Below are 16,175 nucleotides of genomic sequence, written 5' to 3'. Positions count from 1 at the left end.
TTCTTGGTTCTTTCGGTAAAGTCACCACCACGTAGAAGGGAAACAATAAAATAGTAAATATATAAAACAATAAAATTATCGTAAAACAATAAAATTATTATTCTTGGTTCTTTCGGTAAAGTCACCACCATGTAGGAGGAAAACAACAAAATAATAAAAACATAAAACAATAAAATTATTGTAAAACACTAAAATTATTATATAATAAAAACATAACTATTTTATGGTTTCCCTTCTACGCGACTTTACCGAAAGAAACAGGAATATGGTCCCCCCCTTTACGTTACGGCAAAGCTTTGGGGGCCCTACTTCCTGGACTTGTGGGGGTCCTTCCATTACAACGGTAAATTTTACTACATAGTATATAGTATTCAATATATAGTGTAGTGTATACCCAGTTACTGTGAATAGCTCAGATGTGTAGGCTTTGACTTTAACATAGCCATTTCTGTGACCAGTCACAAGCTAATCACTCAGTTATTTCAATGCTAAATTCTCCTAGTTATTTCAATGCTAAATTCTCCTGTTTGATTTGCACTAGGCACCTCTGTGAATGTGTATGCTTTGACTTTAACATAGCCATTTCTGCGACCAGTCACAAGCTAATCACTCAGCTATTTCAATGCTAAATTCTATGCCAATTCCTTTGTCAAGGGGTGCCTCTGTGGATGTGTATGCTTTGACTTTAACATAGCCATTTCTGCGACCAGTCACAAGCTAATCACTCAGCTATTTCAATGCTAAATTCTATGCTAATTCCTTGGTCAAGGGGTGCCTCTGTGGATGTGTATGCTTTGACTTTATCATAGCCATTTCTGCGACCAGTCACAAGCTAATCACTCAGCTATTTCAATGCTAAATTCTATGCTAATTCCTTTGTCAAGGGGTGCCTCTGTGGATGTGTATGCTTTGACTTTAACATAGCCATTTCTGCGACCAGTCACAAGCTAATCACTCAGGAATTAGCATAGAATTTAGCATTGAAATAGCTGAGTGATTAGCTTGTGACTGGTCACAGAAATGGCTATGTTAAAGTCAAAGCATACACATCCACAGAGGCACCCCTTGACAAAGGAATTAGCATAGAATTTAGCATTGAAATAGCTTTGTCAAGGGGTGCCTCTGTGGATGTGTATGCTTTGACTTTAACATAGCCATTTCTGTGACCAGTCACAAGCTAATCACTCAGCTATTTCAATGCTAAATTCTATGCCAATTCCTTTGTCAAGGGGTGCCTCTGTGGATGTGGATGCTTTGACTTTAATATAGCCATTTCTGTGACCAGTCACAAGCTAATCACTCAGCTATTTCAATGCTAAATTCTATGCTAATTCCTTTGTCAAGGGGTGCCTCTGTGGATGTGTATGCTTTGACTTTAACATAGCCATTTCTGCGACCAGTCACAAGCTAATCACTCAGCTATTTCAATGCTAAATTCTATGCTAATTCCTTTGTCAAGGGGTGCCTCTGTGGATGTGTATGCTTTGACTTTAACATAGCCATTTCTGCGACCAGTCACAAGCTAATCACTCAGCTATTTCAATGCTAAATTCTATGCTAATTCCTTTGTCAAGGGGTGCCTCTGTGAATGTGTATGCTTTGACTTTAACATAGCCATTTCTGCAACCAGTCACACGCTAATCACTCAGCTATTTCAATGCTAAATTCTATGCTAATTCCTTTGTCAAGGGGTGCCTCTGTGGATGTGTATGCTTTGACTTTAACATAGCCATTTCTGCGACCAGTCACAAGCTAATCACTCAGCTATTTCAATGCTAAATTCTATGCTAATTCCTTTGTCAAGGGGTGCCTCTGTGGATGTGTATGCTTTGACTTTAATATAGCCATTTCTGTGACCAGTCACAAGCTAATCACTCAGCTATTTCAATGCTAAATTCTATGCTAATTCCTTTGTCAAGGGGTGCCTCTGTGGATGTGTATGCTTTGACTTTAACATAGCCATTTCTGCGACCAGTCACAAGCTAATCACTCAGCTATTTCAATGCTAAATTCTATGCTAATTACTTTGTCAAGGGGTGCCTCTGTGGATGTGGATGCTTTGACTTTAACAGCCATTTCTGCGACCAGTCACAAGCTAATCACTCAGCTATTTCAATGCTAAATTCTATGCCAATTCCTTTGTCAAGGGGTGCCTCTGTGGATGTGGATGCTTTGACTTTAACATAGCCATTTCTGCGACCAGTCACAAGCTAATCACTCAGCTATTTCAATGCTAAATTCTATGCTAATTCCTTTGTCAAGGGGTGCCTCTGTGAATGTGTATGCTTTGACTTTAACATAGCCATTTCTGCAACCAGTCACAAGCTAATCACTCAGCTATTTCAATGCTAAATTCTATGCTAATTCCTTTGTCAAGGGGTGCCTCTGTGGATGTGTATGCTTTGACTTTAACATAGCCATTTCTGCGACCAGTCACAAGCTAATCACTCAGCTATTTCAATGCTAAATTCTATGCTAATTCCTTTGTCAAGGGGTGCCTCTGTGGATGTGTATGCTTTGACTTTAATATAGCCATTTCTGTGACCAGTCACAAGCTAATCACTCAGCTATTTCAATGCTAAATTCTATGCTAATTCCTTTGTCAAGGGGTGCCTCTATGAATGTGTATGCTTTGACTTTAACATAGCCATTTCTGCGACCAGTCACAAGCTAATCACTCAGCTATTTCAATGCTAAATTCTATGCTAATTCCTTTGTCAAGGGGTGCCTCTGTGGATGTGTATGCTTTGACTTTAACATAGCCATTTCTGCGACCAGTCACAAGCTAATCACTCAGCTATTTCAATGCTAAATTCTATGCTAATTCCTTGGTCAAGGGGTGCCTCTGTGGATGTGTATGCTTTGACTTTAACATAGCCATTTCTGCAACCAGTCACAAGCTAATCACTCAGCTATTTCAATGCTAAATTCTATGCCAATTCCTTTGTCAAGGGGTGCCTCTGTGGATGTGTATGCTTTGACTTTAACATAGCCATTTCTGCGACCAGTCACAAGCTAATCACTCAGCTATTTCAATGCTAAATTCTATGCTAATTCCTTTGTCAAGGGGTGCCTCTGTGGATGTGTATGCTTTGACTTTAACATAGCCATTTCTGCGACCAGTCACAAGCTAATCACTCAGCTATTTCAATGCTAAATTCTATGCTAATTCCTTTGTCAAGGGGTGCCTCTGTGGATGTGTATGCTTTGACTTTAACATAGCCATTTCTGCGACCAGTCACAAGCTAATCACTCAGCCATTTCAATGCTAAATTATATGCTAATTCCTTTGTCAAGGGGTGCCTCTGTGGATGTGGATGCTTTGACTTTAACATAGCCATTTCTGCGACCAGTCACAAGCTAATCACTCAGCCATTTCAATGCTAAATTCTATATTAATTCCTTTGTCAAGGCGCTTTGTTTCTTCTCACACAGCTTAAAGGTCGCGATCTGAGCGTGGCTTTGTTCGCTCCAGCGCTGTCCTCCAGGCAGTCTCGTCCCTTCGCCTGATGAAGGCCGCTTGTGTCGTGGCCCGAAACGTCGTGAGAATATTATTGTGTCATTTTAATTTATCAATTTATTAATTTCATTCTCATTCTACGTGGTGGTGGTGACCTTACCGAAAGAACCAAAGAAGATGAATCCTTGCAGTTACACGAAAAGCTTTCAATCGAAATTTAACGGCAAATTTCATCAAAACGCGGTTTCTTTTGAAACTAAAAGAGCTCGCTCGTTCCCGGGCGTCCGCCGCTGGACAGCTCAGCCGCCGCCTCGTGGCGGCGTGGAAAGCCTACCGGCGTGCAGGTAGGCGAGGTCAGGATTCTCCAGGTCACCGTGCGCCTCCTTCAGGTGGTTGCGGAACTCGTTGGGCTGGTTGGTGCCGAAGGCGCAGCGTGGGCAGTTGTACATGCGCACGCCCTCGTGCTTGCCCGTGCTCAGGATGTGCTTACGGATGTTCTCCGCGCAGTTGGAGCTGTGCCGTGTGGGGGGGAGCAGAAGGGGCGGGTGGGAACGGTTGGTACGTGCGTAAGTCATCGTGTTTTCCCCCCCCGGCGCGCTCAGGATGTGCTTACGGATGTTCTCCGCCACGGTGTGGGGGGAGCAGAAGGGGTGGGAACGGTTGGTAGATGCGTAAGTCATCGTGTGTTTTCCCCCCCGGCGCTCAGGATGTGCTTACGGATGTTCTCCGCACTGTTGGAGCTGCGCCGTGGGCGAGCAGGGTGGTGGTGGTGGGAGGGGAGGATATGGAGGGTGTCCAGCCTGTGTCACTCACTCACTCACCCACCCACCCAATCGCCCGCACTGCCGACAACCACGGTTTGACCACGTACGGTGCAAAAGATTCAAACGCACACACACATTCACGCACCCACCCACCCACCCACAAGTCATCGGACATGCACACCCACCCACCCAGCTCCACATCCGTTGGGCCCAGCGCAGGCGCGCGTGTGCACCTAGCCTGGCACTCACCGGTAGTCGCACCAGGGGCAGCGGAAGGGCTTCTCCCCGGTGTGAACTCGGCGATGCCTGGTGAGGTGGGACTGCGTGGTTGAGGCAAACGCACAGAGCTCACACCGGAACGGCTTGTCTCCTGCAACACACAGTGGTGGTGGTGAGGGTGGTGAGCACGGTGGTGAGGGTGGTGGTGAGGGTGGTGGTGAGGGTGGTGAGGGTGGTTAGCGTGATGAGAGTGGTGGTGGTGGAGGTGGTGGTGATGAAGGTGGTGAGGATGGTGGTGGTGGTGGTGAGGATGGTGGTGGTGAAGGTGGAGGTGGTGGTGGTGGTGAGGGTGGTGGTGAGGATGGTGGTGGTAGTGGTGGTGATGGTGGTGGTAGTGATGGTGAAGGTGGTGAGGGTGGTGGTGAAGATGGCGAGGGTGGTGGTGAGGATGGTGGTGGTAGTGGTGGTGAAAGTGGTGAGGATGGTGGTGGTGGTGGTGGAGGTGGTGGTGGTGAAGGTGGTGAGGATGGTGGTGGTGGTGAAGGTGGTGAGGGTGGTGGTGGTGGTGAAGGTGGTGGAGGTGGTGGTCAACACGTTGATGGTGACGATGTTGACGTTAATAACGATGTAGACGTTAATAACGATGTTGACGATGGTGACGATGTTGATGTTAATAACGATGTTGATGATGGCGGCGATGGTGACGTCTCACCCGTGTGTTGCCGTCGGTGCTTCGTCAGCGCGTGTTTGGTTCCACCAGCGAAGCCGCACAGATCGCACAGAAACTTCTTCTCTCCTAGACACACGCAAAGATAGCAAAGATCCCCCGTGTAGCCTTAACAGACTGTAGGGGCAAGTGCCGTTAGCGAGCAGCACCTGTGAAGGCCGGCACGGCACACGAGGGGGTGGGTGGCCAGCACCACGCCCGGCCGCCTTTGTCTCCCCAGTGGCGATGTTTACTACACACCGCACCGGGTACTCATTTGAGGCTGAGTCGACCTAGGGGAGGCCCAGGACCGGTTCAGATAATCGTCACCGGTGTTGGTGGCCGTGAGCGGGAATCAAACTCGGGTCGCCAGGTTTGTAGCGCAGCGCGCTAACTACTACACTACCGCTCCCCCCTACTCACACACACACAGATACACACACACACAGACACACACACACACAGACACACACACACAGACACACACACACACAGACACACACAGACACACACACATACAGATATATACACACAGATACACACACAGACACACACAGACACACACACACACACAGACACACACACACAGATACACATACACACAGATACACACACAGACACAGACACACACATATACACACAACAACCGCCATTCGCCACTAAGTGACGGTGACGTCATCACGACGCTTGTGCCAGGCCATGTGCACCTTGAGGCCACGTGAAGTGTCGAACGCCCGCTGGCAGGAGGTCACGGGGCAGACCCAGGTGCCACGGGTCGACTGACTGAGATGACTGGCTGGTGCACCACCTGTGCCCCCTACTGTGCCAACCTGCTGTGCTTTAGCCACCCGGCGCTCCGCTCGTTGTTGTGAGCGTCGCTCCTCCGCCCTCCGTCAACTGCCCAGTAGCGTCCTTCACGAGCCTCCTCCACAGAGGCCGATCTTGACACCGCTGGTACCAGTCATCGGCAAGTCCACTCAGCTCCACGTCCTCCTTTACCAAGCCACTCCATTTCTTCTCTAGCCCGTGCCGCGCCCGTTTAGCCCCCTCGATCCGGCCGAACAAAAGCTGTTTCGGCATGCGGTGGCTGGGCATGCGGGCTACATGACCCAGCCAACGCAGCCTTGCCTGCCAGAGGAGCTTACCGATGGGACCTTGCCCAGATCTTTCAAATATTTGTGAGCTCCTCACACAATCCAGCCTGGTTAAACCAAGGATGGATCGTAGGCAGGCTAGCCTAAATTTTTCTAACCGGCGAAAATGCTCCATTAAGGGGGTCCACGTTTCGCAAGCGTAGAGAAGGGAGGGAATGACCGTGGCCGAGAAGACCTGAAGCTTAGTGCGGAGCGACAGACCAGGTAGCTTCCACACAGCGTTACGCAACCGATGAAAAGATATTGCCACTCGACTGATTCGGAGTGAGACCTCTGCTGTTAAACTGGAGCCGGTCATAAGCACACTGCCCAGGTATGGGAAACTCTCCACTCTCTCCACAACTGCCCCATCACCGATTGGGAGTTGTGGGGGTGGAGTGTCCGATGGTTCAAAATATCTAGGCAGGTGCTTAGTTTTGGTGGGGCTGTTAGTAAGGCCCCATCTCTTAGTGGCACCCTCCAATCTCAGCAGCAGCGTCTCCAACTCCTCCTCTGAATGAGCAGCTATTACCAAATCATCGGCAAACATAACGTGGTTGTGTAATAGGGAGCCATACCTTGACCGCAACCGGGCATCGATCAGCCTCCCATTATATCTGTACCAAATGGAGATTCCCCCGGTACAGCTATTGAAGGCTTCACGAACTACGTGGTCAAAATAGATGTTAAATAATGTGGGAGCCAGAGGACATCCCTGTCGCACCCTAAGGTGTACAGGGAATGGCTCCGACTCCCGGCCACGTAGTTTTACCCGGGCCCGCTCACCATCATGAAGGTCCTTAATGATCGTGAGCAGAGGGTCAGGTACTCCAAAGCACGAAGAACAACCTGGAGCCCAGGCCTACTTATGGTATCATAGGCTCTGACCAGGTCAATAAAGCAGTGATGTAGGTCTTGTTGGAATTCCCTACACCTCTGCTGTAGCAGATGGACAGAAAATATGGCATCTGTGCAGGACCGCCCTTTCCTGAAACCGCATTGGGGCTCCGCAAGCCTCTCCTCAGCGTGCCTGGCAAGGCGATGTTGAATAATCCTTGCCAGGATCTTTCCCGGCACACTGAGGAGTGAGATGCCCCTGTAGTTGTTAGTCTGTGCGGTCCCCCTTCTTAAAGAGGGGCACCACCAGGGCATCCTTCCAATCCTGCGGAACCTGTCCAGTGGTCCAGGCTGTTGTTATGATGTCATATAGGACAGTCTGTGCACAAACACAACCCTCCCTCAGCATTTCGCTTGGGAGATCATCTCTGCCTGGTGCCTTTCCTGGTCTCAAGACTCCAGATCGCCTTCAGTACTTCCTCAACAGATGGCACTTCAGCCAGCTACTCAGAGGGGGTACTTCTTCCAATATTTCAGACACCGCAGCCTCAGCAGGGTCATCCTCACTTTGTGCCACGATGTTTTCCTGGCTGAGGGATTTCCCCTCCCCCAGGACCTCACAGAAATGCTCAGTGAATCTGAAAACCTGTTCCTGGGGGTTGGAGATTGGAACACAATTTTTTCCCCTAATGATGGTAATAGGTGTGGCGCTGCAGGCTACTTTTTTGATGGAGTTAAATAGAGATTTGTGATCACGGGCAACTGAGGCAGACTCCATCTCCTCAGCAACCCGCGACCACCACCCATCCTTGCAGCGCCTCACGGCTCTCCCAACCTCCGAGCGAAGGCAGGCTGTGGTAAGCCTCCTCATTCTGTGACGTGGGATTCTGTAGCCGATGGCAGTGGGCCTGTCGCTTTTTCTCAACCATCCTGAACACCTCCTCTGTCAGCCAGGGTCTCTGGAGAGGTCTGGACCGCGTACCCAAAGCAGCCATTGCAGCTGCATGAGTCACAGTCCTAAACCTCGCCCATTTACCCTCGACATCAGGAGGAGTGGGGGACGATGCCAGCCCCAGCCGCAAGCGATGATGAAATTCTCGCTGGCAACTTTCATCAGATAACTGAGACCAGGCCACTTTAGGTTGGAATGGGGTCCTGGGTGTACATCCACCACCGGAGTGGAAGAATGGCAGGCGCATTTTACAGATGACAAGTCGATGGTCAGAGGGCAGATCAGCTCCACGGCACGTCCTGGTGTCAAGGACATGGGCTCGCATCCGCTGGTCCGTCACTATGTAGTCCAGCAGATGTTCTTGCTTGGACCCGGCATGCATCCATGATGTTGTGGGGATGTGCCGATGCCGGAACAGCGTGTTGGTAATTACAAGCCCATGGGCTGCACAAAAATCTAGCAGCCTCCTACCGTTGTTATTGAGCTGATCTGGCCCATGCCCTCCAATCACTTCAGACCAGGTGCCAGCATCATGACCAACTCGGGCATTGAAGTCACCCAACAAGATGACTCTATCCCGAGGGGCCACTTTAGCCAGCACCTGTGACAGGAGGTCAAAGAAGGCATCTGACTCATCGGCTTTGCCTGCATCCCTCCACGGATGTTCGTCTTCGGTGGGGGCATAAGTAACCACGACCACCACTCCTCGCCTCCGGTTGATGGGAAGGCAAGCCCAAAGTAGCCTCGGGCTTACAGCTTCCCACACCTCACCGCCACACTCCCACGCCCCCTTGATTCTATTGTTCAAAAGAAGAGCCACACCCTGTTGTTTGGCAGTCTGCTGCCCGAGTAGAGGACTGTCGATCCCTCATAGTGGCAGGAGCCAGAACCAGTCCACCGGACCTCCTGAATGCCACAGAGATCCAGGCGGTACCGGTCCAGCTCCCGACAGAGGAGTGGCAGCCTCTCCTCCGCAGTGAGCGTTCGAACATTCCACGTGGCCACACGAAGTGGCTTTTCGTTGTTTCTGGAGGAGCTCCGAGGGTAGAGATTCAATCTCCTGGTCCCGCCAAATGGGGTTTGGCCAGGAGACGTCATAGAGGCCTGTCCCCCCAGGGCCTCCGGCACAAGCTTATTAGTTACATATTTCAGTCGTGGTTTCGTGGTAATTTTTTGAACGTGGGGGGGTTACCAGCCCCTCGCACCCGTCCAGAGCCCCCGTTTAACCACTGTGGTGGTCACAGACGCCATGAGGGGAGAGGGCCAATCGGAATTGGCCCTCTCCCCACAGCACTGTCCACGGCAGAGTTGCCTGTCCGGCACAGCAAGGAGGTAGGGGGTTGTTATGCCGGACTAGATACATACAGACACACACACAGATACACACACACCCTGATACACACACACACACACAGATACACATGTGTGAGCGAGTACCCATTGTGAGTGTGTGGGAACCCTGTGTGGGTCCACGTGTTGATGAGTACTCAGGGCGAGTACCTGTGTGGGTCACTGTGTGGGTCACAGTGTGGGTCACAGTGTGGGTCACAGTGTGGGTCACAGTGTAGGTCACAGTGTGGGTCAGTGTGGGTCACAGTGTAGGTCACAGTGTGGGTCACAGTGTGGTCACAGTGTGGGTCACAGTGTGGGTCACAGTGTGGGTCACAGTGTGGTCACAGTACGGGTCACAGTACCGGTACCTGTGTAGGTCACAGTGTTGGTCACAATGTGGGTACCTGTGTGGGTCACAGTGTGGGTCACAGTGTGGGTCACAGTGTGGGTCACAGTGTTGGTCAATGTGGGTCACAGTGTGGGTCACAGTGAGGGTCACAGTGTGGGTCACAGTGTGGGTCACAGTGTGGGTCACAGTGTGGGCAGCTGTGTCAGTCACAGTGTGGGTCACAGTGTAGGTCACAGAGTGGGTCACAGTGTGGGTCACAGTGTAGGTCACAGAGTGGGTCACAGTGTGGGTCACAGTGTGGGTCACAGTGTGGGTCACAGTGCGGGTCACAGTACGGGTACCTGTGTAGGTCACAGTGTGGGTCACAGTGTGGGTCACAATGCGGGTACCTGTGTAGGTCACAGTGCGGGTCACAATGCGGGTACCTGTGTAGGTCACAGTGCGGGTACCTGTGTAGGTCACAGTGTTGGTCAGTGTGGGTCACAGTGTAGGTCACAGTGTGGGTACCTGTGTAGGTCACAGTGCGGGTACCTGTGTAGGTCACAGTGCGGGTACCTGTGTAGGTCACAGTGCGGGTACCTGTGTAGGTCACAGTGCGGGTACCTGTGTAGGTCACAGTGCGGGTACCTGTGTAGGTCACAGTGCGGGTACCTGTGTAGGTCACAATGCGGGTACCTGTGTAGGTCACAATGCGGGTACCTGTGTAGGTCACAGTGCGGGTACCTGTGTAGGTCACAGTGCGGGTCACAGTGCGGGTACCTGTGTAGGTCACAGTGCGGGTACCTGTGTAGGTCACAGTGCGGGTACCTGTGTAGGTCACAATGCGGGTACCTGTGTGGGTACCTGTGTAGGTCACAGTGTGGGTACCTGTGTAGGTCACAGTGCGGGTACCTGTGTAGGTCACAGTGCGGGTCACAGTGTGGGTACCTGTGTAGGTCACAGTGTGGGTACCTGTGTAGGTCACAGTGCGGGTACCTGTGTAGGTCACAATGCGGGTACCTGTGTAGATCACAGTGCGGGTACCTGTGTAGGTCACAGTGCGGGTACCTGTGTAGGTCACAGTACCGGTACCTGTGTAGGTCACAGTGTGGGTCACAGTGCGGGTACCTGTGTGGGTACGGTAGTGGTCCCGCATGGCGGACTGTGTGGGGTAGGCGTAGTGGCAGCCAGGCCACGTGCAGGTGAAGGGCTTGAACCCCAAGTGGAGCTTCAGGTGGTTGCTGAGGACCCACTTCTCCACAAAGCGCCGGTTGCAGATGTGGCAGTGAAACTTCCTGCGAAGGGGCATCAGCGTCGTCATCCCACGCAGTAGAGACCCACAGACTACTCACACAGTAGAGACCCACAGACTACTCACACAGTAGAGACCCACAGACTACTCACACAGTAGAGACCCACAGACTACTCACACAGTAGAGACCCACAGACTACTCACACAGTAGAGACCCACAGACTACTCACACAGTAGAGACCCACAGACTACTCACACAGTAGAGACCCACAGACTACTCACACAGTAGAGACCCACAGACTATACTCACACAGTAGAGACCCATAGACTACTCACACAGTAGAGACCCACAGACTACTCACACACAGAGGTCCACTGACTCACACAGAGACCCACAGACTCACACACAGAGACCCACAGACTCACACACAGAGACCCATAGACTACTCACACAGTAGAGACCCACAGACTACTCACACAGTAGAGACCCCCAGACTACTCACACAGTAGAGACCCACAGACTACTCACACAGTAGAGACCCACAGACTACTCACACAGTAGAGACCCACAGACTACTCACACAGTAGAGACCCACAGACTACTCACACAGAGACCCACAGACTACTCACACAGTAGAGACCCACAGACTACTCACACAGTAGAGACCCACAGACTACTCACACAGTAGAGACCCACAGACTACTCACACAGTAGAGACCCACAGACTACTCACACAGTAGAGACCCACAGACTACTCACACAGTAGAGACCTAGAGACTACTCACACAGAGACCCACAGACTACTCACACAGAGACCCACAGACTACTCACGCAGAGACCCACAGACTCACCCCGCACCTCCGATTAGCACAGTGAAAGAAGTTCAGCAGACACCCGCTCCAAATACACAGCAGTAGGCACAGCCAGGGGTTGGGATCGAACCCACAACCTCCTGTATACCAGGCAAGGTCGCTAACATCTCATAGCCACCGTGGTGCTCATGGTGACGATGCTGCTGATGAAGCTGCTGATGCTACTGGTGATGATGCTGCTGCTGCTGATGATGATGAAGCTGATTGATGATGCTGCTGATGACGATGTTGATGATGACGATGCTGCTGCTGCTGATGCCATTACTGCTGATGACGATGCTGATGTTGATGATGCTGCTGATGATGCTGCTGATGATGCTGCTGATGATGCTGATGATGATGCTGCTGATGACGATGATGCCGATGCTGCTGATGATGATGATGATGACGATGCTGCTGCTGCTGATGCCGTTGCTGCTGATGACGATGCTGATGATGATGCTGGTGATGATGATGATGCTGCTAATAATGCTGCTGATGACGATGCTGATGATGATGCTGCTGGTGATGATACTGCTGATGATGCTGCTGCTGATGATGATGCTGATGACGATGACGCCGATGCTGCTGATGATGAAGCTGATTGATGATGCTACTGATGACGATGTTGATGATGACGATGCTGCTGCTGCTGCTGATGCCGTTGCTGCTGATGACGATGCTGATGATGATGCTGGTGATGATGATGCTGATGATGATGCTGATAACGATGCTGCCGATGCTGCTGGTGATGATGATGCTGTTGATTGATGCTGTTGATGACGACGATGCTGATGATGATGATGCCGCCGATGGCGACGATGATGACGACAATGCTGATGATGATGCTGCTGCTGGTGATGATGATGCTGCTGCTGACGATGATGATGCTGCTGCTCATGATGCTGATGACGATGCTGCCAATGCTGCTGGTGATGATGAAGCTGATTGATGATGCTGCTGATGACGACGATGCTGATGACGACGTAGCTGCTGATGACGATGATGATGACGATGACGATGATGACGCTGCCGACCCGTCTGCCATCGTCACCTCTCCTTGCGCACGCCCACTCCGTGCTTGCCGGCCATGTGGGCGTTCAGATGCTTCTTCATCACGAAGCTCCACCTGCACGAGAGAAGGCACCCCCACACACCACCACCACCACCCCCTCACGTATAGAGCCTGGAACAGACCGTAGGGGCAAGTGCTGTGGACAGCGCGCAGCTGAAGCGCCTATGCACACACACACAGACACTCACACACAGACACACACAGACACTCACACACACACAGACACTCACACACACTCACAGACACTCATAGACAATCACACACACACTCACAAACACTCGCACACACTCACAAACACTCACACACACTCACAAACACTCACAACAACAACAACCGCCATTCGCCACTAAGTGGCGGTGATGTCACCACGACGCTTGTGCCAGGCTATGTGCACCCTGAGGCCACGTGAAATGTCGAACGCCCGCTGGCAGGAGGTCACGGGGCAGACCCAGGTGCCACGGGTCGACTGACTGAGATGACTGGCTGATGCACCACCTGTGCCCCCTACTGTGCCAACCTGCTGTGCTTTAGCCACCCGGCGCTCCGCTCGTTGTTCTGAGCGTCGCTCCTCCGCCCTCCGTTGTTGTTGGAGGGCGACTGCCTCCAACTGCCCAGTAGCATCCTTCACGAGCCTCCTCCACAGAGGCCGATCTTGACACCGCTGGTACCAGTCATCGGCAAGTCCACTCAGCTCCACGTCCTCCTGTACCACATCACTCCATCTCTTCTCTAGCCCGTGCCGCGCCCGCTTAGTCCCCTCAATCCAGCCGAACAAAAGCTGTTTCGGCATGCGGTGGCTGGGCATGCGGGCTACATGACCCAGCCATCGCAGCCTTGCCCGCCGGAGGAGCTCACCGATGGGACCTTGCCCAGATCTTTCAAGGATTTGTGAGCTCCTCACACAATCCAGTCTGGTTAAACCCAGGATGGATCGTAGGCCGGCCAGCCCAAATGTTTCTAACCGACGAAGATGTTCCATTAGGGGGGTCCACGTTTCGCAAGCGTAGAGAAGTGAGGGAATGACCGTGGCCGAGAAGACCTGAAGCTTAGTGCGGAGCGACAGACCAGGTAGCTTCCACACAGTGTTACGCAACCGATGAAAAGATATTGCCGCTCGACTGATTCGCAGTGAGACCTCTGCTGTTAAACTGGAGCCAGTCATAAGCACACTGCCCAGGTATGGGAAACTCTCCACTCTCTCCACAACTGCCCCATCACCGATTGGGAGTTGTGGGGGTGGAGTGTCCGATGGTATAAAATACCCAGGCAGGTGCTTAGTTTTGGTGGGGCTGATGGTAAGGCCCCATCTCTTAGTTGCACGCTCCAGTCTCAGCAGCATCGTCTCCAACTCCTCCTCTGAATGAGCAGCTATTACCAAATCATCGGCATACGTAACATGGTTGAGCAATAGGGAGCCATCCCTTGACCGCACCCGGGCATCGATCAGCCTCCCATTATATCTGTACCATATGGAGATTCCCCCGGTACAGCTATTGAAGGCTTCACGAACTACGTGGTCAAAATAGATGTTAAATAATGTGGGAGCCAGAGGACATCCCTGTTGCACCCCAAGGTGTACAGGGAATGGCTCTGACTCCCGGCCACGTAGTTTTATCCAGGCCCGCTCACCATCATGAAGGTCCTTAATGATTCTGAGCAGAGGGTCAGGTACTCCAAAAGCACGAAGAACGACCCAGAGCCCAGGCCTACTGATGGTATCATAGGCCTTGACCAGGTCAATAAAGCAGAGATGTAGGTCTTGTTGGAATTCCCTACACCTCTGCTGTAGCAGACGGACAGAAAATATGGCATCTGTGCAGGACCGCCCTTTCCTGAAACTGCATTGGGGCTCCGCAAGCCTCTCCTCAGCGTGCCTGGCAAGGCGATGCTGAATAATCCTTGCCAGGACCTTTCCCGGCACACTGAGGAGTGAGATGCCCCTGTAGTTGTTACAGTCTGTGCGGTCCCCCTTCTTAAAAAGGGGGACCACCAGGGCATCCTTCCAATCCTGCGGAACCCGTCCAGTGGTCCAGACTGCTGTTATGATGTCATATAGGGCAGTCTGTGCACAAACGCCACCCTCCCTCAGCATTTTGCTTGGGAGATCATCTCTGCCCGCTGCCTTTTCTGGTCTCAGACTCCGGATCGCCTTCAATACTTCCTCAGCAGATGGCACCTCAGCCAGCCACTCACAGGGGGTGCCTTCATCCAATATTTGAGGCACCGCAGCCTCAGCAGGGTCATCCTCACTTTGTGCCACGATGTTTTCCTGGCTGAGGGATTTTCCCTCCCCCAGGACCTCACAGAAATGCTCAGCAAATCTGCAAACCTGTTCCTGGGGGTCGGAGATTGGATCACCGTTTTTTCCCCTAATGATGGTAATAGGTGTGGCGCTGCAGGTTACTTTTTTGATGGAGTTAAATAGAGATTTGTGATCACGGGCCACTGAGGCAGACTCCATCTCCTCAGCAACCCGCGACCACCACCCATCCTTGCAGCGCCTCACGGCTCTCCGAACCTCCGAGCGAAGGCTGCGGTAAGCCTCCTCATTCTCTGACGTGGGATTCTGTCGCCGATGACAGTGGGCCTGTCGCTTTTTCTCAACCATCCTGAACACCTCCTCTGTCAGCCAGGGTCTCTGGGGAGGTCTGGACCGCGTACCTAAAGCAGCCATTGCAGCTGCATGAGTCACAGTCCTAAACCTCGCCCATTTATCCTCGACATCAGGAGGAGTCGGGGACGATGCCAATCCCAGCCGCAAGCGATGATGAAATTCTCGCTTGCAACTTTCATCAGATAACTGAGACCAGGCCACATTAGGTCGGAATGGGGTCCTGAGTGTACACCCACCACCGGAGTGGAAGAATGGCAGGCGCATCTTACAGATGACTAGTCGATGGTCAGAGGGCAAATCTGCTCCACGGTAGGTCCTGGTGTCAAGGACATGGGCTCGCATTCGCTGGTCCGTCACTATGTAGTCCAGCAGATGTTCTTGCTTGGACCCGGCATGCATCCATGATGTTGTGTGGATGCGCCGATGCCGGAACAGCGTGTTGGTAATTACAAGCCCATGGGCTGCACAAAAATCTAGCAGCCTCCTACCGTTGTTATTGAGCTGATCTGGCCCATGCCCTCCAATCACTCCAGACCAGGTGCCAGTATCATGACCAACTCGGGCATTGAAGTCACCCAACATGATGACTCTATCCCGAGGGGCCACTTTAGCCAGCACCTGTGACAGGAGGTCATAGAAGGCATCTGACTC

The 16,175-nt window shown here is 51.8% G+C and overlaps 1 protein-coding gene across 1 annotated transcript in view; it reads right to left on the bottom strand.

Annotated features, from left to right (window-relative positions):
* ZNF407 (zinc finger protein 407) overlaps positions 1-16,175 on the bottom strand; it is a 61,657-nt gene that overhangs the window by 18,434 nt on the left and 27,048 nt on the right. The window contains exons 9-13 of the mRNA XM_076055119.1: positions 12,890-12,964; positions 10,860-11,026; positions 5,156-5,239; positions 4,474-4,594; positions 3,795-3,973 (exon numbers count right to left, since the gene is read on the bottom strand). Coding sequence (XP_075911234.1) covers positions 3,795-3,973; positions 4,474-4,594; positions 5,156-5,239; positions 10,860-11,026; positions 12,890-12,964 — 626 coding nt within the window. The remainder of the gene's footprint in view (positions 1-3,794; positions 3,974-4,473; positions 4,595-5,155; positions 5,240-10,859; positions 11,027-12,889; positions 12,965-16,175) is intronic.

This window comes from Petromyzon marinus, chromosome 69, assembly GCF_048934315.1.
Source record: "Petromyzon marinus isolate PM22_M1 ecotype Great Lakes invasive population chromosome 69, UKy_Petmar_22M1.pri1.0, whole genome shotgun sequence".
In the NCBI taxonomy this organism is placed as follows: domain Eukaryota; kingdom Metazoa; phylum Chordata; class Hyperoartia; order Petromyzontiformes; family Petromyzontidae; genus Petromyzon; species Petromyzon marinus.
The sequence above is the reverse complement of the archived record's forward strand: the minus strand, read 5'-3'. Positions and strand labels throughout refer to the sequence as shown.